This window comes from Stenella coeruleoalba, assembly GCF_951394435.1.
Source record: "Stenella coeruleoalba genome assembly, chromosome: 5".
Taxonomy (NCBI): domain Eukaryota; kingdom Metazoa; phylum Chordata; class Mammalia; order Artiodactyla; family Delphinidae; genus Stenella; species Stenella coeruleoalba.
In genome coordinates this window covers 24,174,059-24,200,012 of record NC_137150.1, presented here as the reverse complement: position 1 = coordinate 24,200,012, position 25,954 = coordinate 24,174,059, and the positions used below count along the sequence as shown (strand labels likewise).

The 25,954-nt window shown below is 40.4% G+C and overlaps 1 protein-coding gene across 1 annotated transcript in view; it reads right to left on the bottom strand.

Annotated features, from left to right (window-relative positions):
* The window catches only part of SLC9A9 (solute carrier family 9 member A9), a 540,287-nt gene that overhangs the window by 110,905 nt on the left and 403,428 nt on the right, over window positions 1-25,954 (bottom strand). The window contains exon 13 of the mRNA XM_079923147.1: window positions 2,204-2,256. Coding sequence (XP_079779273.1) covers window positions 2,204-2,256 — 53 coding nt within the window. The remainder of the gene's footprint in view (window positions 1-2,203; window positions 2,257-25,954) is intronic.

The window sequence follows — 25,954 nt, the reverse complement described above, 5'->3', positions numbered from 1 at the left end:
ACTTCTGGCCTGACCCCACCATTTCCCGTACTTGACATTGAACATAAGAATTATTCCAAGGGTGGAAAAAGCCTTTTTCTGAAACGTAGTTACCTCGGTAGTCAACCACCATGAATAAGAACACTTCCAGGACACTTTTAAAAAACAATAGCGGCAGAAGATCAGTAGGAACCATGTAAATTATACCAGGGTTAGTTAGATAACTCTTTATGTGTCCTCTACAGGAAGCCCCAAGCGAGAAATTGTGGCCTGTGAACTTCTGTACAGCTTGAGGACAGAGTATAATTTTCCCCTCTAATTATAGTAATTTAGTATATTACTGGTTATCATTTCCTTTCCCCCCCTTTGGTTACCAGAAAGCTCACTTGTGGTTCAACTTTAGCAAGTACATAGGACCTTATGATCTGCTTACTCATGATTCTTTTTACTCCTCTGGTTTTGTTTCTGCTTTCATTAATTTTTTTAACTGAGTTTTAAAGTTTTTAAAAAATGTTTTACTATTATTTTATCATATGTGGTGGTGTAAGCTGCTTCATCAAATCCTTCACGAGATAAGATGGTTTTAATGAAATTGATTAAGTTAGGTCGTTTTCATAAATATAATTCTAACAACCTGGAGAAGCAGACATTATTATCATGCACGTTTTACAGTTAGGAAAATTGTGATTCAAAGATGTAAAAAACTTGCCCAAGATCCAAATACCACGTAGTTTTCATTGTACTATGTTGTACTATCTCATTTCTCTAATAACAACAACAACACAAATACTTTCTACTGGTTTAAGTATCTTCAGGTAAGAGTAATTACTAAATTGACAATGGTATGAATGAGCTAAAATAAAGTACATTTAAATTACAAAAGAAAAAAGTTAAACTAGCAGGTAACCTTACCAATAATTATATGTAATTGTAAAATATTAGGCAGTTAGAGGAAGATGAAGAATTTTCTTTGATGAATTTTCTTATTCTATCACTTTTCTTTTAAAGAAAAAGATATGAGAAGGACAAAATTTAGATAAAAGTTCTACGTGAAAGTAGAAGAATGGATTAGTTGATCTATATGAGATACAATGCTTTGTGAACATCTGTACCAGCCCTTCCTAAGGACTCATTACAGCCCACCAGTGTAAGGAGATGGACGGGCTTTGATCCCCTTTCGAAGGTCACCACTCTGGCCCTAATCCCAGTACGCTGACACCCTGCTGGGCTCAGTCCTGCAGTTAAGTGTCTTTCCTGGGCAATAAAGTCTGTGAAAACAGCACCAGCATGGGCTTGGAACACACGTGACAAAAAAATTCAAAGTACATATGAGCCAGGATCATTGCCAACTTCATTTTCCAGCCCTTTGTGTAGAGCATAGGAGCCTTCCCTCTTTACGTGAACCAGGAAAGCAGCAGCATCTTGCCTGGCGGCACTAACCAGCGGTGCCTCACTGATGGGACTGTAGGAAAAAAACCCATGAAATAAAAGAGAGATGGACCCTCTTCAGATCCAGATATGATCAGGACACACTTCATTAAGCAGCACCGCTTATTTAAGATGTTATTCTGTCATGTCTGTCTACCTGCAATTTCAGCAAGAGGTGCAACATTTCTACACAATTGTTTGCTTTAAGTACTGAGTTAAAAATGACCAAAGCAAAATTGCCAATGACAGGTTTTACTCTGATGTTAGATTCAAGTCCAGAATTTGCAGAGACTACGCTTCCCTTACTCAAGGCGAAAGCACGTTGTTCTGAATAATTTTCCCTAAGAATTTTCAGGCTGTGCTTTTGCAGATTTTCAACATTTCTGTATTTCTGTCTACCTGGACCTGGTAAATGAGAAATCATGCAGGAGAAGCAGGCCCATCTGTTGTGTGCCCAACATGCATCGAACATGCATCAAGTACATTTCACTGGGATGACGGTGCTAGCAAGTTGCTGGGCAGGGATTTGAACTCCAGGCTGCCTGATTCCAAGAGCTGTGCTCTTGCTCATACACTGCAGTTTCCAGGCTTCCTGCAGCCACAAAGAAGGCACGAGTGTATGCTAGTTCTAAGCACTCTAGAGGTTATGCAAAGGTTATCGACACCCTGAATGCCTGCGTATTTTATAGTCATCTGATTTATTTTATCTGCGGGGCCAGCCCCCTTTAGAACGAGTCTCCTGACTATGGAACACAAGACCTCATATCGCTGTACTCTATGCATCGGCTTCTTTGACTTGCCTGGTGTGAAGAGGGCTCCTTCGGATCCTCATCCGGGTCCACACCAACCCTGTTAAAGAGAACAGAGAACTGGTAAGGGCCTTGCTGCAGATGAGATGACACAGTCTCTTGGGTCAGATCACGTGAACCAAAGACAATATGAATCAGATGAAAGGTTTACCAGAAAACCCTCCTACCTCTCCCTGAATCGAAAGAACTTCAAATAGATTTATGGCAAGAGGAGAACTTGTACAGCTGGGCCTCTGCACAGCTGGTGAGATCGGGCATCCACAGCTGTTCCCTGCTGCTGTCTTTCCCAGCAAGAGCAGAAGCCTGAGAACCTGGGACAGGAGCGCTCAGGAAAAGACCTCCATGGCCCCCAAAACAGGGATCCTAGAAGGAAGGCCATCTGTTCTTCCTGCAGGACTCACTGACAAAACTGCTCTGGGAATGTGGTGGCCCAGGCTGCAGCAGGCTCCCCAGGACAGAAGAAAAACAGATCCTTTGTCCAGATGCTCATGGAGGCTGGCAGTAGGGAGGATCCAGGTTTGTGGGGCCTGAGACTTATACAATTTGGGGGGCTCTCTTTAAGCAAATTAATACAAAAATACAAATACAAAATTAGGGATGAAAGTGACTCTTTAAAGAGAAAATAAATTATAACACATTTTATAATCTTAAAATTGGCAAATGCAACAGACATCTCAACATCTATAAAATACATAATATTCGAATTAATTTACTGCCTGACATACCTCTAAAATAACCTTTTCCTCCTAAGTTTTGCCTGCATACTTTGTTACTCTCTTTATATGATATAATGATTTTGTATAAGACAGTATAGGAGGGGGCTTCCCTGGTGGCTCAGTGGTTGAGAGTCCGCCTGCCGATGAAGGGGACACGGGTTCGTGCCCCCGTCCGGGAAGATCCCACATGCCGCGGAGCGGCTGGGCCCGTGAGCCATGGCCGCTGAGCCTGCGCATCTGGAGCCTGTGCTCCGCAACGGGAGAGGCCACGGCGGTGAGAGGCCCGCGTACCGCAAAAAAAAAAAAAAAAAAAATAGAGAGAGAATAGGAGGACAAGGTAGTCTCTCCTCTAGCAGAGTCATCACAATTATTAATAATTGGGAGGCATTAAAACATGGTTCCTTACAGACATGCTTGCTGTGTGCAGTACTGCTAAAGGTTTATACCCCGAAAAGACAAGATTTCTGATAAATTTCACTGCATGCAATTCTCGTCAACAATACCCAGTACGCTTATCAGTGTATACGCTGCATCACTGAATGTACGTATTCCTGAATTTCCGTTTTGACAGGGCCTCAATGAGAACAGAATCCTCCACTTTGAATTGTACACATCTCATGACTGGAAGAATTTTCCACAGACTAGCTTCTGGCTCTGCATTTGAAGCCTTGTTTTTCCTCCACTACCCCCAGACTTGTGAAGCCAGTCACCATAGGACATGTTCATCTTCCATCCAGCCTCGTGACACGCTTCCTGTAAGCCGGCGCTGCAGGAGGCTGGCCAGCAGTGACTTGCCCTTGCACAGAGTGACTGCAGACCACACAGCCTCATCCCACTAAATACAATCTAAATGCGCTCCCAATTCGGCTTCCCCTTGGTCGGACCCCACGGCTGCCCAGGGCCACTCCAGAGCCATCTGACCAGGCGAGAAGCATGACGGAGGGGAAACTGTAGCACAAAGAAACAGTGATCAAACCCAACAGTGGTTAAAATATATTCCTTTTGCAAATCTTACGAAAACATAGGACCATGGGAACACAATGCTGGGGCTCTTCCCAGGGCCTTGGAAGGGCCGGAGCGTGTGAGGGCCTGGAGCTTGAACTTCCTCTGCTCTGGAGGGTGGGCCTCTGCCTGTGGTGGGCGGCACGGGGGTGCAGCTCAGGGCCTCAGCCACCTGGCTGGGGCTCCGCCAGAGCCTTTCCCAAGAACGTCACAATTTCTAGAGCTTTAGCGTCTTTCCTTCCACTCCAGCCCCTGTAAACACTTCTGCAGTGCCCTTGTTCTGGTCCCTAGATGCGGGGAGGGGAGGCAGGTTAGAAGCTACCAGGCCTGCAGATGTGTTAGCCTGTGAAAGGAAAGCCACTGGTGGAGAGGTGGTTTGTTTAAAATACCTCTGATTCTTCAAAAATTAGTGTCCTCTGGGCATGAATAGCCCCTTTTCTCTAACCCAGAGGGTGAAATGGGAGGCTATTTATTGTGTGCTGAAACTTTTGGCCTTCAGGTAACTAGAAAGAGCCTCTGCTGGGGACTAACCTTTGATTTTCTTAGAGTAGAAAGAGCTATTTGATCTATTTCGTTGAAGTTGGAGGGAGAGAAGGACAGGACGAGGAGGGCGGGGGTGGGGGGTGAGAAGGGGGTCAGGAAGGAGAAAGGAGGAGGGGGAAGGAAAGAGAAGAGAGAAGGGAGGGAGGGGGCAGTGTAGGGATGGGGGGAGGAAGGAGGGGCAGCGGGGAGAGGACTGGGAGAGTTGAAGGGGGGAGGGGGGAGGATAGACAAGAAGAGAGGGGGAGGGAAAGGAGGAAAGGGTTGGGGAGAGAGAATGGAGGGGAGTTAAGGCCCAGCCTCTCAAGGTGGGTCTAGACAGTGACCTTGGGGTATGGGTGGCCTGAGTCCAACCTCTATGAATAGTGGGGTCCCAGTTGGAGGCACCCTGGCCCCCTTTCTCGTGGGGCTGGGCCACCTTTAAGCCTCTGGTGGATCTGAGCTCTCTGGCGGATGCTGGGAGCCGCTAGGAGCCTTTATTATTGAGCCCTAACCCCTTTCCCAACACCAGAAGCTACAGGCACCCATGCAGGCTGTGAATTGAACTGAGGGTCCTGAAGTTCCCACTGCTGCATTTGCTTAGGGCCTTTTTTTTTTTTTTTTTTTAGTTCTCTGTCTAGAAAACTAGAGAGAACAGAAATCAAATTTCACAAGAAACCCAACATTTAAAGTTTGAGGCAGCACTGAGGCCTTTCTCCCCAGCAGCAGTCATAGCAGACATTTCTAGTTTCAATTATTCTAGAAGCCAGATGGAGCGGAGGAACGGTAGCAGTGGATTAAGTGCTTCAGTTTTATGTGGGACTCGGTGAAAAGCATCTCAGGGGCCCGAGAGATCGGCTGTTTTCCTCGGAGCAAGAATACATCTCCTCCCTCCTGCCGTTTCAGGGAAGCTCAGGGTCTGCTCCTGGGGCCAGGCCTGCAGCCCTCTTGCCTAGAGCAGACGAAACATCTCAAGAGGCTTGAAGAAAGAGAGACTGCATATGAGTTATTCCCTCCTGGGGCAGCAGTGGGGAACAAAGCAGATGTGGTCCCTGCCCTCACAGGGCATAACGGTTAGGTACGTTTAATTAGAAAAATCTGAAAAGTTTCTTATAATTGTTTTCGTTTTATTTTTTTAATTAATTTTTATTGGAGTATAGTTGCTTTACAATGTTGTGTTAGTTTCTACTGTACAGCAAAGTGAGTCAGCCATACGTATACATATATCCCCTCCCTTTTGGATTTCCTTCCCATTTAAGTCACCAAAGCGCATTAAGTAGAGTTCCCTGTGCTGTACAGTAGGTTCTCATTACTTATCTATTTTATACATAGTATCAATAGTGTATATGTGTCAATCCCAATCTCCCAATTCCTCCCACCTCCCCCTTCCTCCCTTAACCCCTTGGTATCCATACATTTGTTCTCTATGCTATAATAATTGAGGTGCTATGAAGGAAAGGCACCTAAGAATGACACCTTCTTTCTCGTATGATTTTGCCTGCTTTTCTAGCAATCTTGCTAAAATATATTACCTGGCCCGCTGCTTCCTTAAACAGAGTGTGATGGGGTTACTCGGAACTTTACTGGAGGTTTCAGTATCGCCACTGGCCCCATAAAATCTAACACTCACTTGTTATAATGATTTCCAAGAGGTATGTAAACCTCTTTATGCCCATATTAAATGGTCCCTGGCTACTATTCTTTTTCTTTTTGAAATTCTTGTATCTGCCATTTAGATTGCCTTGATTTTCTACCTGCAACAATATGTTAGAATATTGTCTCTATGCTTGCCCCCTACTTGGTTTTTTTTTTTAACATCTTTATTGGAGTATAATTGCTTTACAATGGTGTGTTAGTTTCTGCTGTATAACAAAGTGAATCAGTTATACATATACATATGTTCCCATATCCCTTCCCTCTTGCATCTCCCTCCTTCCCACCCTCCCTATCCCACCCCTCCAGGTGGTCACAAAGCACCGAGCTGATCTCCCTGTGCTATGTGGCTGCTTCCCACTAGCTATCTATTTTACATTTAGTAGTGTATATATGTCCATGCCACTCTCTCACTTCGTCCCAGCTTACCCTTCCCCCCCCCCGTGTCCTCAAGTCCATTCTCTACGTCTGCATCTTTATTCCTCTCCTGCCCCTAGGTTCTTCAGAACTTTTTTTTTTTTTTTTAGATTTCATATATATGTGTTAGCATACGGTATTTGTTTTTCTTTTTCTGACCTACTTCACTCTGTATGACAGACTCTAGGTCCATTCACCTCACTGCAAATAACTCAATTTCATTTCTTTTTATGGCTGAGTAATATTCCATTGTATATATGTGCCACATCTTCTTTATCCATTCATCTGTCGATGGACACTTATGTTGCTTCCATGTCCTGGCTATTGTAAGTAGAGCTGCAATGAATGTTGTGGTACATGACTTTTTTTTTTTTTTTTTTTTTTTGCGGTACGCGGGCCTCTCACTGTTGTGGCCTCTCCTGTTGCGGAGCACAGGCTCCAGACGCGCAGGCTCAGCGGCCACGGCTCATGGGCCCAGCCTCTCCGCGGCATCTTCCTGGACCGGAGCATGAATCTGTGTCCCCTGCATTGGCAGGCGGACTCTTAGTCACTGCGCCACCAGGGAAGCCCCATGATTCTTTTTGAATTATGGTTTTCTCAGGGAATATGCCTGAGATATTGGGATTGCTGGGTCGTATGGTAGTTCTATTTTTAGTTTTTCAAGGAACCTCCATACTGTTCTCCATAGTGGCTGTATCAATTTACATTCCCACCAACAGTGCAAGAGGGTTCCCTTTTCTCCACACTCTCTCCAGCATTTATTGTTTGTAGACTTTTTGATGATGGCCATTCTGACCGGTGTGAGGTGATACCTCATTGTAGTTTTGATTTGCATTTCTCTAATGATTAATGATGTTGAGCACCCTTTCATGTGTTTGTTGGCAGTTTGTATATCTTCTTTGGAGAAATGTCTGTTTAGGTCTTCTGCCCATTTTTGGATTGTCACCCCCTACTTTTTAATTTAGTGTGGGACCGATAGCCTGAGAGTCAAATTTAGTACATGTTTTTTCTTTTCAAGTTTATAATACACACACAGATACGTAACAAAATAATACAGTTGAAACATTACAGAAGGGCTTACAAGACAACATAGTAGTCTCCTGCCACACCCCGCATACCCACATACCGACTCCCCTCCTCTGAGGGCAATTTTCTGCCTTTTCTCCACTGTGATGTATAAACTGGCATCAGCATGCATGGCACATTCACACAGCATCCCCAGGGTTAAGCAAACATGCCAGCTGCGTCTGTGTCTCTTACTCTCCTCTTCAAGAAAGCAAGTCAGAGTGTGAAAGTAACCCCCTAAAGGGTTAACCTTGAATCCACTCACTTTTATGCATAAGAGATCATTACACACGGTGGGTTCTTGAGAGATTATTAGAAAGAAGACACAATGAACCCTGGCATGTGGCACCACAGGTGTATACATACAGCAGCTCCCAGGTGAGATCACAGGTGTCTGGGATGACGTGCACCCTCCTTAGGTGTTATCCAAGGCTCTTCAGCACCTTTCCCACAGCCTCGCACCACCCTTTCTGCTCATCTGATCTAGACGCAGTGTTCCAGGGCTGGCAAATGGACCCGTCCTTGTTTCTGAGCCTCAGTACCCAACTGGGCCCCTGAGCTCTGGTCCTGCCTGGATCAGTGCCTCTTCCATCGACTGAATCCCCTCTCTCCAAACTCTAGTTGGTGGTTGGGCCATGCTGGCCATCACTGGCCATCTGTGATGCCCCGCCTCCTATCCTGAAATTCCCTCTCCTGCCCTTTCTCTTCTGATCACCACCGTGGACCATGCATTTTGTTGCCCTGACTTGGTTCAGATGCCCCATCACTTAAAGTGTTCACTGACTTGGATGGCAAGTAGCCATGCACCTTCGACTCTGTTCTCTGCTTCCCGACAGAACCCCTTCCAGGGTGTCTGTGATTGTCCTGCTGTGTCCCTGGCCCACCCTGTGTTCACCTCTTTGGTGCCAGCCAGACGAGTGGGGCTAGCCAGGGCTCTTCAGGATATGCCAGCCCTGGCTGGAATCCCGGGACTCAGGATCACCCTGTGGTTGTTGAGGGGTGAGTGAAACCCCACTGTGAAGAGCCTGTCTCTACTGTGTGACCTGCATCACTCACTGCCTTGGTTTCCTTGTTAGTACAGTGGGGATAATGACAGAACCTGCTTCCTATAGTTGTGGCGAGGATTAAATGAGAAAATACTCGTAAAGTGTTAGCTTAGGGCCTGGTACCCACTGAGCTCTCAAGACACGTTAGCAGCTATTGTCCATGTTATTATTTTTATTATTATCAGTACTTTTTTAAAAATCAATGGGGCCAGAGCTCAGTACTGCCATGCTCCCTGCTCAACCCTTCTAGTCCCTGGTTCTGCATTGGACAACCCTCAGGTATAAACTAACAGTTACAGCTGAGCCATAGGGAGTGGCCAGTGCACAGCAGGAATTTCCAGTTTCACAGTAAAACATCATTTCTATTTACAGAGGGCCAAGCTTCCCAGATTGGAATTCATTTACAATTTACTGGTAGGCTAGGGAGGTAAGAGGGCAACAAAGAAGGAAAGGAAGGTGTCTAGAGAGCAAGGGGAAGGAAGGAAAGCGTAGAACTGAGCAGAAAGAGAGCAAAGAGAAGGCAGGTGCAAAGGAAACAGTATCTTACTATAAAGAATAGGTACAGGGGGTGGATAAATAACCACAAAGGTGCGTGCAACTTTAGAAAGGGAAGCCAAGGCTGGGTGGAGGAACAACTGCACAGCCCAGGAAAATCTCTAAAAATATAGAGAATTGAAGAGCCAGTAAAGGAGTAAAAAGCAATTAAAGAGTCTGGTTAAAATTTTATACCATGTTTTGCATTTTTGATGTACCTTTTAATTTTAAACAAGTCGAGGCCACCTCTGTGGTATTCAGATGAAAATGAAAACGAGCTTTGCACATATTCCCAGCTGTGCCCTCCAATGCCTCCCTCCGGGTTCCTCATTTACGGCGAGCAGCCAGCGCCGTTTTCAGAGCCAGACACAACTCTGTGCACCGTCGTGCACCTCAACTCCATGGCACCTCCATTCTTTGGTGAGTTTTATTAGACATATTAAAGTCTCAGGATGCTCCCATAACCAACCACGGCAAAAAGAATGCTCCAAAGTTGGGGGTTTTCATAGAGGGGAAGCAAGGTAAGTAACTAACAAAAGGCTCGCTTTTCCCATTAAAGCCAACAAAATCCATTCTGATCCTTATCACTTAGCACCTCCGGAAAGGGAGTGAAATATTACCAGGGCTTAGTCTCATTGTGTGAATTCCAATAGTCTTACGTTCGGTTTGGTTCTTTTTGACGCCCCCCCTCCCCCCGCTGACAGGGGCCAGGTGGTGAGGGAGGAGAAACCATTTCCTCTAAGAACTGTATTTGATGGCTAAATGTAAAAAATGACATTTTCAGTAAGGGAAGAGCGACTGGATATTGAGTGCAATAAATACAGCAGGACAATGGAGGAGTCTGAAAGACACCCGCTGAGGTTTGTGGACTATTGTGTAGCCATGAGAACATCCCACAGGGGCCCACATCCGGTACTTTACCCCATTTTCACCCTATATTATTTGAATAAATAGTAGTGGGGCTTGTGTATGACCCCAATCAATCTAATATAATCACTCAGATATTTTCAATTTATTTTGGGGAATTAAGAAAATGGACTAACGTAATTGGAAAGACTCACCTCAGTTCAGTTTGTAGTTCCGGCGCGGCGCGGTAGCTAGATGAGTTAGGAGCCTGCAGCCAGGCTGTATGGGCTCAAATCTCACTTCTATGATTTACTACACTTGTAACTTTGGGACAAATTACTTCATCTCTCTAAACCTCAGCTTTCCCAATTGTAAATGGGGATATATATATATGAATGTAGGGGTTATTATAAGGATAAAATGAGTTAATACATATAAAGTGTGTAAAATATTGGCTGCCACTTCGGAAACACTCATGAAACATTAACTGATATTCTTGGTGTGATTAGCAAGAAATGGATGTACCCCAAATTGAGTGGTAAATAGGTTAAAGCCAAGAGCAGATTGTCTATAAATGATAGATGCTAAGCTATAAAGAGCAATGACAGGATTGCTGCCATCAATGACTCCAGATCTAACGGCAAAGACAGACATTGGAAGCAAAGAACTAGAGTACAGTGAGGTAGGCATTGTACACAGAATTATTGGAACACACAAACAAAGCGCCCAACCAAGATGGGTTCTGGAGGGATTGGGCACATTTCAAAGAGGCGCTGGGTAAAAAAAAAAAAAAAAAAAAAAAAAAAAATCATCCCCAAACCATATTCCACAGCCAGGCTAATGAACTTTCATTCTTTGTACACTGCAATATAAATTGAAGAGTGTAATTCAACTACCTAATTGAATATAAGTTGGAGTTTAGAATAGTATTAAAATTTAAATAGCTTCATCAAGTTAAAACAAAAAAAAAAAACCCAAAAAATGAAGAGGAGCTGGGTATTGAAAAGGGAGTATAGTGTATGTGCTTGACATTAAGATCTGATTGCTGAGGCATCCATTTCTAAAGACATCCATCTTCTATAAACACATTGCCTGCTATATGGTACAGCTCCTAGCATAACAACCAGACTAGGAATTAAGCTGCCCCACCCATAAAGTTCCCTCTTTCAGAAAGCCCTGGGTAACCCAGATGACTGACTGCTTGCGTGACCCAGGTTCTCCTTTCCCATCCTCAAATTCCTACTCTTATGCTTTAAATTAGCCAATAAAGAGTGAGCACCGAAAACCTAGACACCCCACCCTCAGACCTAATAAAGGCAGAGCCCCAGGTCCATTCTCTCTCTCCCCCCCGCCCCCATGACCTTGTTGTGTGGCCTCAGGGGTGCTGAGTACACTCTGTGAGCAATGAAACTTGTTCCTGAAAGTTCCCTGATGGTTTTTGGAAGTGTGTCATGCAATCATAACAAAAACCACAAGGGCTGGTCCAGCCAAAACATTGGCCCCAGTGGGAGAAATGTCTGTGGGGTCTCTCTACAAGGAATACGGGTGAGTGAGTGCCTCAGGCATTCCTAACTCAGAGCATCACTATCAATAGACTGGGACCCACACCACATGAGGATTTAATGAAAGAGAGGTTGGGAGAGTGTACTCCAGGCTGAGGGCACAGCATGGGCAAAAGGGCTAGAAATTTAAAAGAATGAAGTAGACTTAGGACATGGTAAATAATTGTGTGAGTAGATTGCGAGGGCTATGCGTGTTGAGGTGGGCAGAATTGCTCTGGGTGAGATCAGAAAGTAATTTGAGGCCAAATTATAAAGGATCTTGAATGCTATGCTTATGAGAGTGTTTTTTGTTTTGTTCTGTTTTCCTGTAGGCAGTAGGAGGTGAAATAATTAGATTTATGTTCTAGAAAAACAACTGGTGGCAAAATTGCGATATTAAGAAACTGGAGGCATGGAAGTCATTTAGTAGACGACTGCAAGAGTCCAGCCAAGAGTCTAAGCTAAGACACTGGTGGTGGAGAAGAGATGGATTTGAGAGAGGTGTACATGGAGGGGCGGGGGTGGTGGTGGTGGTATGTGATGGACTGACTGTGGAGGGAAGGAGAGGAAACTACCGAGATGATTCTGAGTTTTTAACTCAGCACAACTGAATGGTTCACCCCTGCTATTAACCATATACGGGAGGCGTATGTGTGGATTTTCTTTCTTTCTTTTTTTATAAAATTTTTATTGGCGTATAGTTGACTTACAATGTTTTGTTAGTTTCAGGTGTACAGCAAAGTGAATCATATATATATATATAATATATATAATCATATATATAATATATATATAATATATATAATCATATATATATATGATATATATATATATATATATATATATATATATCTCCATTCTTTTTCAGATTCTTTTCCCATATAGGTTATTATAGAACATTGAGTAGAGTTCCCTGTGGTACACAGTAGGTCCTTATTAGTTATCTATTTTATATATAGTAGTGTGTATATGTTAATCCCAATCTCCTAATTTATCACTTCCTCCCATATTTCTCCAAGGTCAGCCCACTACATTCGTATCAGCTCAAGAAAAGTAGCCCCTCCTCCTTAAAAGTTTTAGCTATTTGCTTGCCTGAAGTGGAGGTTGAGACTAAATGGAAAATCCAAGGAATAAGGTAGGAAAAATGGGTGTTTCAAGGCCAAGATCAGTGGACTGGGAATGTTCACAGAAGCTGGAGAAGGGTGTATCACAATCTGTATTTGAAGACAGTCTGGACATCTTATTTAAGAAAGGCTACAGAGAGGCTAAGGAAAGAGGCTCAGGAGAGTAATTTATCATAGTCTTGAAGAGAGGTGAACATTTTCTGGATGAAGGCTGTGGCAACAGAGGTAGAAAAATTTCCGTTTGGATTAACATCCGTTACATGAGACAGACAGTACCACATGGGAATTACCCAAATGTAGACAATGTGGGCTCAGAATCAAGAAAAGCACCCCACCTCCCCATTTCTTGTTTGCTTTTAAGCAAAGAATGATGGATCATGTCAGAGGTGTGATAGTGAGTCCCTTGGTCAGTAACTGGTAGACGGTTTACACTTCTATCAGAAGACTGGATTTAGAGTGCACAGTGGCATTGAATTTGAGGAGTGATAAGATATCTGCCAATAAAGTGAAGGGAGAAAGGGAGGTTCCATAATTTAGGGACATGAAGCATTTGACATGACTGTGAACTCCATAGACAAGTAAAATACTGGTGAGTCTGGGGATACTGCAGGGAGAGCAGAGCTGGGGATACTGCAGGGAGAGCAGAGCTGTCCCTCTGGGTTTCCACCAGTGCATGGACACACTGTCATCTGTTGGTCTCCTGTATGCTCTGCTAGATTACACTTTCCCACCCCTGGGACTTGGCTGATCACTAAATTGAAAATGGCTAGATCAAGTGTTCACGTGACATTCCTGTCCTGGTGTCCTGTGGCTTCCCGCATGATTTTTGTTTTTTTAGGAGATTATGGATGTGGAACAGATTCCTTGGGTCACTGTCAGGCTGATCAGACTAGAGAAGGGTCTGATCTCTCTTTAACTCTTTGCTGATACAGTTTACTAAAAATACTAGGTAACAGCTAACAAGCCATATAGCCTAATCATTAGGAGTTAGACACCCTGACAAGCTGGTCCCACCATTTACCTGTGTGGCTATAGGCAAGAAGCTGTGCCTCGCTTTCGCTTTCCATAAAATGGAATATGAATAGTAACTATCCATGAGGTTGTTGTGAGTTGCTGGATGTAAGGGGCTCAGCAGGACTTCACCAAGAAGTCCTCAGGAGTGGTAGCTGCTGTTATTGTTGTGTTTCTTGTTGACGCTATCCTTGCTGCTTAGGCCTTCTGGATAGAGATTTAACTGTGAGTGTCTCCAGCACGGGAGTTACGTTTCACCCTTCGTCACCTGGCCTTAAAGTCCATTTTCCATGTAACTCCCGGTTCCAGCAGAGGCTTATTTACAGGGTAAACACTGAGAAGAGGAGGTGCTTTCTGGATGCATAGACGAGCCATTGGGCTCGTGTTTATAATCTCTGACAATTTAGAAATACATTTGGGAACATATAAGTATGCTGAAAACGTTATTTTCTTTGAAAAATAAACACCGATAAACAAGTACATGTCACAGACACAAACCAGATCTATATCCTATTCTTTAAGTTTGGCAAAACGTCCCTTGAGTTTGGGGTGTTTAGTTTTGCCAGGATGTAAGCTAATTTCAGGCTACAGATAAGAGCCAATTAGAAAAGGGACTGAGACTGAATACACGGACTAATTTCTTTTGACCTAAGCTGCAAGCGCACTGACACACTTTGGTGGCAAGACAGATGTAATAACTTAGCAAGGCATCTGGTCTTTCTTCCCTAAGGCTTCACTCTGGGTGCCCCGTCTGGGCAATTAGGGATTTATCAGAGCCAAGTGCTCATCCCCTTTCAAGAAAAGCCATCCTTTCAAGTGGATTAGCTTGTTTAAATTCTAGTGTGTTACCAGGTGAGGCGTCTTCTCAATGTCAAACTGAAGACGTTTTATGAGAAAAAAGAGAGACATTTTATTACCGGATATAAAGAGGTTGTAGGAGCCTGCTTTAAATGTTGGTGTGAAACCAAGAGTGGTTGAAAATAAATCCCAGACTGTCAGCTGTCTGAGTGAGAAGTGGAAAATTTAAAACTTGGAAACTGTTGTGGTTCCTTCACAGTCAAATAGCCTCCCATGGCAATACCAGAATTGCAACTCCTTCCCTCACTCCAAACCACCCCAGCCTCTAAGGAACTCAAGGTGGAACTGTGGCCTAATCCCTGCTCTCCAGGAAAGACCACACTTGGTATGTAGCCTTGGTCTAGAGGCCATCTCAGAGTAAGACTTCACACTGCTGTTCTCTGATGTGCTCAGACTTCAGTGGGAAGGAGCCTGGATGGAGATGTGTCCTCTTGATGCAAGGAGCATATTATCCCCATGAGAATCACCCACAAAAATCAAGAATGGACTTTGACAATAAGGGGGAAATACATGAAACATACATTTAGGGAACCATTAAATTTCTTTAAGCAATAACCCAGGAGAAAAGTTGACCCAGCCAAAGTAAATGATGGCCAGGAGACATTTATGTGGAATGATGTCCTGGAAATTATCCTAAGAGGAGAACAACAAAGCTTTGCAAAATTGATGGATGTTTTCCTATAGTACAGCTGTTGCAGGAGGTATAATTCCAGTGGCTGGTTCTGAATTCTCCAACCGAAGTTGGCTTTACCTGTTGGTAGGGCAGGTAATCTACAAGGTGTTTTGAGAAGGCTACCTCCCCAAATCGTGACCTTCTCTAACTTCTAATGCCTGAACTTCCTTAACATGAGATAAAGTGCTTCATTCCCAGTTGAAGATTAGACCTAAAGGCAAGGACTTGGTAGAGGTCATATTTGGACTTGTATTCACACAATGTACAAGTGACTGGATTAGGCTTATCCCTGAGAGCAGGAAGAGGTGAGAACAAAAGCCCAAAGGGCACCAAGGTATTGAGAGAGGGCATCATGGAACGTGGAAGTAAGGGCGGCAGAGTGTGAAAAGGCACCTGGAAATGTAAACTTAATAGTAGCAACTAATATATATTGAGTGCTTAAGGAGTGTTAGAATAAGCATTCGGTAATATTCCTGTTTTATCTAAAGCATATGGAGGTGGGGAAGAGGATCTTAAGTTATCATTGTAATACCATGTATTTTAATAATAATAATTTAAAAAAGATTTATAACCCATTTCTTTAAGTTAGCCATTAAAAAGCACTTGCAACTGGGTCCTATGATAATTTTGCACCAGTAAATCTGTTGCTTCTGGCTATCCATCACCAACATCCTGCAGATAGTACAGAATTATTAACCATGTGGACGTAAAACATGAAAAAATAGCCATAGAAAATTGTTTCACCAACACTAATAAATCACTAAAATTGAAATTAAAACAGCTTTGGGGTAAATAATGGTTGCCCAAATCATTACGTAAGCCCCAAATTGGAAGTAGATTGTGATCCACAATCTCTGCAAACAACTGAAATCTTATTCTCCTTTGGGGTGGTTAACACTTTTTAAGGCCATGTGATGCTATTAATAATTAATACTCAGCCTTCCGATATACATATTTAATTTTTTAATGAGAAAACTTCTTCCTTATCCTCAGAAGAGAGTTAAGTCAGAAATACCAGTCTCAATATAGCATTATAAATGAGTAAATGTCAATTTTAAAAGGGAAATTCACAGGAAGAGGTAATGGCTAAGCTAGGAAGCTGTTACTGCATGACTCATCAAAAAGAAGAAAATAATGTTAGTTTCTTGCAGAGAGGGATTAAAGTAAATCGCTAGAAAAAAAATGTTTTCTCTGGCCAAACCAGCTTCTATTAACCATGAGACTGAGGTGCATGCCTGCATGCAGGACTGTGTTAAAATGAAAGGAAAATTTTAAACTTTAAAGTAAAAGAATTCATGGTTAATGCTAGAATTACACTGAAAACTGCACTTTGATTTCAGAATCAAAGGCTTAAAATCAGGGATGTGAATTGAGAATTAATGAAATGCCATTGGGAAGAAGTTATCTTAGAGCAGATGAGAAAGAGGAAGATGAGAAGAGTGAGTGAAAATCTGCTGTAAAACGGTTTCAGATTGTCGTGAAAGCTACCGAAAGTGCCCAGCATGGACACAGAATTAGTGTCAACTCGGCAGAAAATGAAACAATGAGAGTTAAGTGAATGCTCATGGTGAATGCAACATTCAGGCTGTTTTAGCCTATCATTGCAGAAGATCGTGATGATAGCTTAAACTTTTGTATACGAGCTAGTATTTTTCCTGACACCACACTATCCAAGCCCTAAAAGGACGTATCAGCTGGGACAGGAGGACTCTCTCATTCATTCCCACCTTCACTCGCTTATTCATCCATTCATTCATGAAATCCTGGTTGAAGATATACCATGGCCATTATTACACCCTAAGTTTGTGTTAAATCCAGATACATGCTCGAAGTATTTACACTGAATATCATCAAATCAAAGATGCCATCAATTATACGGCACACTATTACTCTGTATACCTCTAAGAAGAAAAATGCTGCGAATTGTACTTCTGACATCATTGATTATAAGACAAGATTGACTTCAGCAACGTTAAGATGTGAAAAACTGTGCAGTTGGAATCAATGACACACCCCCACAAAATAATAAAAATACAGGGCTCAATGCCAATGCCAGGCCGTTAATCACACTAGCCTCTGGACATTTCATGTATGAATAGTGTATTATTTGCCTGGACCTCGGGGTGGGGGGGGTGGAAAGTCTAAAGAGATATTTTTTAAATCTCTAAAGAGATATTTTAAAATCTTTTAACAAAAGCTCTTCTTATACTTACAGATTAAAAGGTAGTACATTCCCTCTCTTAATTGTATTGCAAACAACTCTAAGTCCCTGGGTGAATCAGGCCTGGGACTAGGCGACCCCTCTTTCCAGGTCAGGAAAGTGCTGAACCTTAGCCTGATCCTGAGACTCAGCACCTTCTTAAATTTTGCATCCTAGGTACCTTGCTTGCTTCACTCTTGTCTTGATCTTGGATAAAATAACCTCACAATTGTTTTTGCTGCCCTACCCCTGGATTTGGGAAATGTGTGACTCTTTCCATTTGCCCTTCTACCTTCTCCACGCTGTCCTGGGCACCGGGATGCTCACCATTGTGAACAACATTAACTGTGTTCTCTCGCCCTCTGACGTTAGATTGGTTTTGGCCAAAGGGAAGCACCGGCAGGATATTGGAAGGAGGGAGGAGAGTGAAGACAGGGTATTTATTCCTTAAGCTCCCTCCTTGCTAGGTCACCACGGCTGTCTGTGTCCCTCTCCCAAAGCCTCAGCTCCTCATTGGCAGCCTTGTCTATATAGCTTCTCTCTCTAGGTCCTGGTCAATACTCCTCTCCCTATCCATTTGGGTGGTTACTTCTCTCCACTGCTTCGAGTCCTGGGGTACTGCACTATTCCTGGTTGGTTTTCTTAGGCCAGCCCATATCTTTGTAAACATTCCCTTTATTAACTTTCTTTAAATGAGTCAGTTTGAACGTGCTACTTGTTTTCTGCCTGAACTCGGGCTAGTATAAAATATTCCACATCTGTAAGCATGCAGCTGCAGTAAGTTCTTACTTTGAACTGGGAATTTTGTAGGCACTTGAAATTTCTTAAGGAATTCATGAATATAATAAACAAATCTTAAACAGAGTTTTGTTTCCAGCCTTAAAAGTTAAAATTGCGTTTTTAACTGTTTCTCTAGGGCACCTGCATATTCATGCCCGGCTTGCCATAAACTGCTCTCAGCCCTAGGCTGGCTTAGATTTTTCACTAGGGAAATGTGCTGACTGCAGATATTAGGAGTGCATATCATACCACAGACAGGACCTAAACAGGAGGAACTGGGAGTTTCGGATTGACAATAAACACTGCTGTACTTAAAATAGATAACCAACAAGGACGTACTGTTTAGCACAGGGAACTCTGCTCGATATTCTGTAATAACCTAAATGGGAAAAGAATTTGGAAAAGAATAGATACATGCATATGTATAACTTAGTCACTTTGCTGTACACCTGAAACTAACACCATGTTGTAAATCAACTATACTCCAATAGAAAATAAAAATTTAAAAAAAAAGTGTTTCGGAACTGAATCCACTTATTACAACCAAAGGCAAAGTGTGCTTTATTAAATCTGCATAAACTACTGAATTCTGTAGAAATGCTAAGAGTTTGCAGAAGTCTTTCTAGAAGCTGAAATTGTAACCCAGTGAAGCAGTGAGGTGGACCTCACCAACTCAGCAATCAGGATCCTGCTGACCTCCTAATGGTAAGCTTGGTGAAACAGTTCACACCAGGCTCAGAAGAGACCTCAGATGGTCTCATTCTACCACATCGTTTAAAAGATGAGAATGCCAAGACCCATAGAGATTACTTGGCAGAGGCAATTAGGTTGTAAGTAATAGAAACAAGATTTAGATCAGTTTTTAAATTTAGGTTGTTTCAACTTTGTATGTTGCCTACCTTAAATAAGCAAATGAACAATGATGGGGGAGATTATAAAATCTTTTTTATCCTTTGGTGAGAATGGACTTTTAGGAGAGGGAAAGATTAAAATGAAAAGATTAGTGGAAGATACTTATTGTCTGAGACGTCAGGATATAACAATGCAGAGTGAACTTGAAATTTGAGAACAATATAGCCTTAATGTGGCGTGAGGTGGTATTTCTCAAACTCTAGTAATTTGCTTAGTCCCTTTGTGATTTTTTTACATTACTGAAAGCCACTTGTACACTTATTTCTTTAAATTAACTTTTCTTTCTTCCATTCTGTCAGTTTTGCTTCATGTATTTTGGGGCCTTATTGTTCAGAACGTGTGTTTATAATTGTTATATCTTCCTAACAAATTGACCCTTTTTATCATTATAAAGGAGTCCTCTAGCAACGTGTGTGTGTGTGTGTGTGTGTGTGTGTGTGAGACAGTCCATTTTGTCCGCTATTAGTATACTTCTCCAGTTCTCTTACAGTTACTCTTTCCATGGTGTATCTTTTTCCATCTTTTGCCTTTTAGCCTATTTGTATCTTTGAATCTAGTAGGATCTTGTCTTTTTAAAATCTAGTTCAATAATCTCTGCCTTTTGATTCGATTGTTTAGTTCATTCAGATTTAATTATTGATATAGTCAGATTTACCTCTGCCATTTTGGTACTTTTTTCTATATCTTTCATGTGTTTTTTATTCTTCTGTTCTTAATTTATTGCTTTCTTTTGTATTAAATGGATATTTTCTGTGTACCATTTTAATTCCTCTAATAACTTTTAAAATATTTTTGAGTAATTTTCTTAGTGGTTGCTCTGGGGATTACAATATACATTTTAACTTACCAGACTCTATGTCAGATTTATACTAAGTTAATTCCAGTGAGATATAGAAAGTTTGTTCTGCTCTATTCCCTCTCCCCTCTTGTGTATTATTAATACAATATATATCACATCTATATATGTTACAAGCACAAAAATATAGCATTATAATTGGTGCTTTATATAATCTTATGTCTTTTTAAGAAACTAAGAAAGCAGAAAAATATATTTATAAAGCTGTTTATTAATCTTCTGATTTACCATTTCTGGTACGCTTCATTTCTTCCCGTGGACTCGAGTTATCATCTCATGTCACTTCCTTGCTCACTATAGGTAGCTTCCTTTCTTCCTTTCCCCTTTGTATGATTATTATGCTATAGGCCCCATAATTCAATTTTATATTGTTTAATCTTGTTGTTTTTTAATTAATTAAGAGAAGAAAGGAAAATAAATATGTAATTATGTTGTCTTTTATGCTTAATACATGATTTCCTCTGCCAGCACTTTTTGTTTTTCATATGGATTAACTTACAGTCTAGCCTTAACTTCTTTTCAGCTTAGAGAATTCCTTTAGTAATTTTTGTAAGGCAGGTCTGCTGGCTACAAATTATCTTAGTCTTTGTTTATCTTGGAATGTTTTTATGTTTTCCCCACTTTTGAAAGATATAGTGTTCTTGGCTAACAGGTTTCTTCTTGAAGCACTTTAAATATGCTATCCATTGCCATTTGCACTCTACCATTTCTGATAAGAAGCTGTAATGTCATTGAGATTCTCTCCTATGTGATGACATTTTTCTCTGCTGCTTTCAAGATTTTCTCTGTCTTTTCCTTTCAACATTTTGACTATGATATGTCTAGATATGGCTCTTTTTTGTTTTTCCAATTTGGAGTTCATTGAACATGAATGTGTAGATCCATGTTTTTCATCATACCTGGGAAGTTTTCAGCCATTATTTCTTTGAATATTTTTTCTGCCCCTTTCTTTCCTCTCCTTCTGGTACTCTCACTACATGCATGTTTGTGTGCTTAATGGTGTCTCAGAGGATCTATTCATTTTTCCTCATTCTTTTTTCTTTAGGTTTTAAGATTGCATAATTTCTAATGACCTATCTTCAAGTTTGCTGATTCTTTTTCCAGTTCAAATCTTCAGTTGAACCCCTGTAGTGAATTTTCCATTTCAGCAAGTGTACTTTTCAACTCCAGAATTTCCATTTTTCAATTTGATTTCTATCTCCTTATTGATATTCCCTATTTCATGAGTCATGGTCATCATACTTTCCTTTAATTTTTAAAAAATGGTTTCATGGTTTTAGTTGTTTGAACATATTTATAATAGCTGCTTTGAAATCTTTGTCTCCTTCACCTGGGCTCCCTCAAATGCAGCTTTTATTGCTTACTTGTTGTTGTTTTCCTGTACAAGGGTCACAATATCCTGTTTCTTTCCATATTTTATAATATTTTGTCAAAAACTGCACATTATATTGTACCAATTCTGGATTCTGATTAGCCCTCTTTCCCACCCCTAGGGCATGATGATGTTACTATTTCGTATTAGTTTATCTGTTTAGTGGATTGCCTGGACAAATTATGTAAAGTCTATTTCCATTTTGGAAGTCCTGCTCAATTGATGTTTTACAAGCTTAGTCTATCTTAAGCAATAATATCTATGAAATTATGGTTTGATATGCTAGCTATGTATTTTATATATCCCTTTACCCTCAGTATGCCATCAGCATTCATTGGATCTAATTTTAGTTTTTGAGTTTATTTTTTGAGTAGTTCTATTCGTAAGTATTGCTATTTCATGATATTTTCCTTCTTTCTTATAAGTCTTCCAAAGCTCAAGGAGGAATCATACATATTAAAAAAATAAAATAATACCAATTTTTCTCTTATAATTCTAACATAGGTCCCCTGGACCCTTTTAAAAAGCTAAAATATATTTTAAAATCTTAGTGATCTTATTTTTCCTATCTTGAAAAATTTTGCTATTCTGTCATCCTACAAATTATGTCCTCATCACTCATTATTCCAAATGATGCTATAAAATACTAAATTAAGAAGAAAACAAGAAAACTGATGGGATCACCTAGATACACTAGTGATATGAGTCATCATTATTTTATTATCCTTTAGCTTTCTTATTATGTCATCTAAAGTATTGCATTACCTGTTGAAAAGGTGTAAGGGAAGATAGAAGACACTCTCTTTGTAGTTGTAGTCTGCTTTTAGTTTTCTTTGGACACAATTGAGAATTCAGAATTTTTTCATTTCTCACCCATAATGATAAAAAGAGTAGAATTTACAACAGAAGACATTTCACAATTATTAGACAAATGAGAAAACAAATGCAAAGAGACAGCAAAACTCTATTCTCTAAGGATGATGGTCAAATTGATTGTATTAGCAAAATCTTAGACCATAATTCTTCCAATAACAATATCCTAGATGAATTGTTTTAAACTCCAGAATCCATGAATGACGAATATAATTCTAAGAGCACAAAGGAAATATGGCATTTTCATCAATTTAGTCATTGAACAGGAAGAACTTTATCATGTAATATTTTGCAACAAGAACTTGAATTATCCCATGTTTCTAAAAGGACATATCCATTATTTTTTTATCTTTTATGATGCATTTGTGGCAAAATTATTTGATATGATTTGTAAGTAGACAAATGCTGAATCAGATATATATACAAAGATGAATGAAAGAAAATTAAAACAATTCAATAGACATTATTATTTTAATTGCTGTTTGTAAATCTAAAATGGAAATGTTTTGTAATGTGGAATTAAAAATATGGCCTCTTCAACGAAATTATGATTAATCAAAATTTTAAAAAGTCTTTACATTTTCCATTTTCATAATGCAAATGCAAAAAGAAGACCCATAAGTAATGATAAGCTAGATCCTCTTAGTGATATGTTTGAAATCTGTAATATGTTCTAGGTGCATGCATGACAGTTGACAAGCAATTAATTGAACTAAGAGAATGTTGCCCAGTTCAGATTTCTCTCTCTCATTTATGTACCTAGAGAGAGAAAGGGAGGAAAAATATATAACAAAAATTGTGTTTTATGTGTTTGTATTCTTAATAAAATTTTGAATAAAGTTGCTTTTCACTATCCTTTTTTAAAATATCTTTATTGGAGTATAATTGCTTTACAATGTGGTGTTAGTTTCTGCTGTACAACAAAGTGAATCAGTTATATGTATACGTATATCCCCATATCCTCTCCATCTTAAGCCTCCCTTCTACCCTTCCTATCCCACCCCTCTAGGTTGTCACAAAGCATCGAGCTGACCTCCCTGTGCTATGCAGCAGCTACTCACTAGCCATCCATTTTACATTTGGTAGTGTATATATGTCAATGCTACTCTCTCACTTCGTCCCAGCTTCCCCTTCCCCCAGTGTGCCCTTAAGTCCATTCTTTACGTCTGTATCTTTATTACTGCCCTGCCACTATGTTCATCAGTACCATTTTTTTAGATTCCATGTATGTGCGGTAGCATATGGTATCCTTTATTTTTCTGAAAATTATTTATAAAATGTTTTAAAATATAAAAAACAAAAGCATATTTATCTAGATAGTAAATGGTGATGAATATTTTTCCTATTGTACTAGGGATTAAACACAAATGTGTAACTTAAAAAAATTTAAAGTTCGTCATTGTACCTCTTAAAATACTCCTGCATGCATGTGTATCACACTTTAGGCAAAGGGATGTGCTAGGATGCCTAATGGTTTTAGAACCAGGATGACCCAGGTTTGAATTTTGGCCCCACTCCTTTTAGCTGTGTGACCATGGACAAGAAACATCCCTTCTATAAATTCTAGTTTATTCATCTATAAAAAGAGGATAATAGAACCTGCCCTGCAGAATTAACATCATATTCAGAGATGAAGACAAAATACCCAATGTATTTACTAGGAAACATTAGGTGCTCAATAAATACTCTCTTCTTCCTTCTTTCCTTTTGGTATTAATAATCTTTGTTGAGGAAGATGCATGACTAGACTAAGACTAATGGAAAAATAGGTCTGGCTCAAAAGAAACATTATAAATAGAGGAATGGCACTGTGTGTGTGTGTTTAAAGCATATAATTAAGTGAAAATAAACAAATCTTAGTGGAAAAATGAGATGAAGAGTGTTTCTGCATGGATGAAAGAGAAGTGGAAGGATTATATCCTGGGAGTATTACACAAACTTCGAGGCCAGGTAAAGGCCTTGACATACCCTCTTAGTATTGTATACAGACCCATACAGAGAAGAGCTCCTACAGCTAGATCTTCAGTCCTCCAGATATCTGTTGGAAGTTTAAGGTTTTTTTTAACTATAAGGCATCTGATTATTTCTTGGTTTTCCCTGCTGACAATTTCATTATCATTACTCAGAAGAAAAGGAAAGTAACAAGAGGGATTTCTATTTTGCTGTTAATACTGACCAAGAAATCAGAACAGTGATGACAAAGAAAGAATGGAAAATTTAGGGAAGGTTTGGCACATTATCCTGAACTTTACTAATGTGAAGGGAAAAAAATGATAGGTTCAATTAGGTACATCTCTGGCTTTAGGAAGGCATACTTCATAACACTCAGGAAAGACATGGCTAAACAGGCAGTGGTATTAGAAATTGCTACAGCTCTTTTGTAGAACAATTAGGCAATATGTAAAAGTCATAATACTGTTTGGCACCAAAAGCCTACTCCCGGGAATTGATTTTATTTCAAATGCCCAACTGACATTTCAAATAAAACCTAATCTAAAAGCATAATCATGTTCACCATAGATTATCACCGACTGTCCAAAAACCTATCTAGAAACAACTTAGGTTTTGTCCCTTGACCTCCACTCCAATTCCCCTAGAACTGCAGTCAGCAAATGCTTTCTGTAAGAGGCCAGTAGTGATTTAGGCCATACTCTGTTGCAACTACTCAACTCTATCATTGAAGCATGAACCCGCTCATAGACAATATATAAACGAATAAGTGTGGCTGTGTTCCAATACTTTATTGCTAACTCTGAAATTTTAGTTTCCAATAATTTTCACATGTCAAGAAATATTATTCTTTAAGAAATGTTTCTTCAACCATTTAAAAATATAAAAATCATTATTAGCTCATGAGCCATACAAAAACACGTGGCACATCTGCCCAAGGATGTTCCCACTACTGTGGTAGAAGAGAGTCTTGGAGAGGGTGGAGCCCTTCTTTCCTCCCACTCCAGAATTGGGTCTGGATTTTTCTGGTACCATCCTGTAGTAACATGTATCTCTTGCTCATTTGTCACTTGAGATGCCAATCCTATTTGTAATGTTCTTTTTGAGAAAGACACATTTGTCCAATGATAATGTTCTTCTGGTCATGCATCCTATCTCATCAAATATTACTGATACCAAGGAGAAAGAAGGAAGAAACAAGTATTTATTGATTACCTTCTATAATGGAAAAATATTCAGATTTCTGAAAGGGAGTAAATGTGATTCCAAACAACATAGCCCTGTAAACGTGATGGACCCCCCAAATAGACTGAAAAGCAGACTGATGCCACATAAAAATAAATGTACCTGTAGGATGGGAAGCCTCTGGTATAATCTAAAGAATTGTGCTACTGGTTCAATTTTGCACCATACAAGCCCTCCTGACCCTCTTATAGGGTCCTCCTGAAAAAGGACTGTAGCTTTCTGTGCTCACAGATGTGTAGGGTTTTTCAAGGAGCACCTCTTCCCTCTTAACCAGAGAACCAGGATTCTCTTCATTTCAGAGATTACGTGGCAAATTGAGGCTGGCAGGAGTCTTTAGAATCAAAGAGTCAGGGCCTAACCAAGCCTAAGGCTCATTTCAAAGTCCATCCCAGTCCGTGACTCAAGTTCTTTCCATAGGAAAAAGACAGAACAGGGAATGGGCTTAAATAACATCTTGATCAAGGTTAACTAAGCAGTGTCTTTCTCATAATTTAATATGCATACTCATCATCTGAAGATATTGTTAGGATGAAGAATCTGATTCA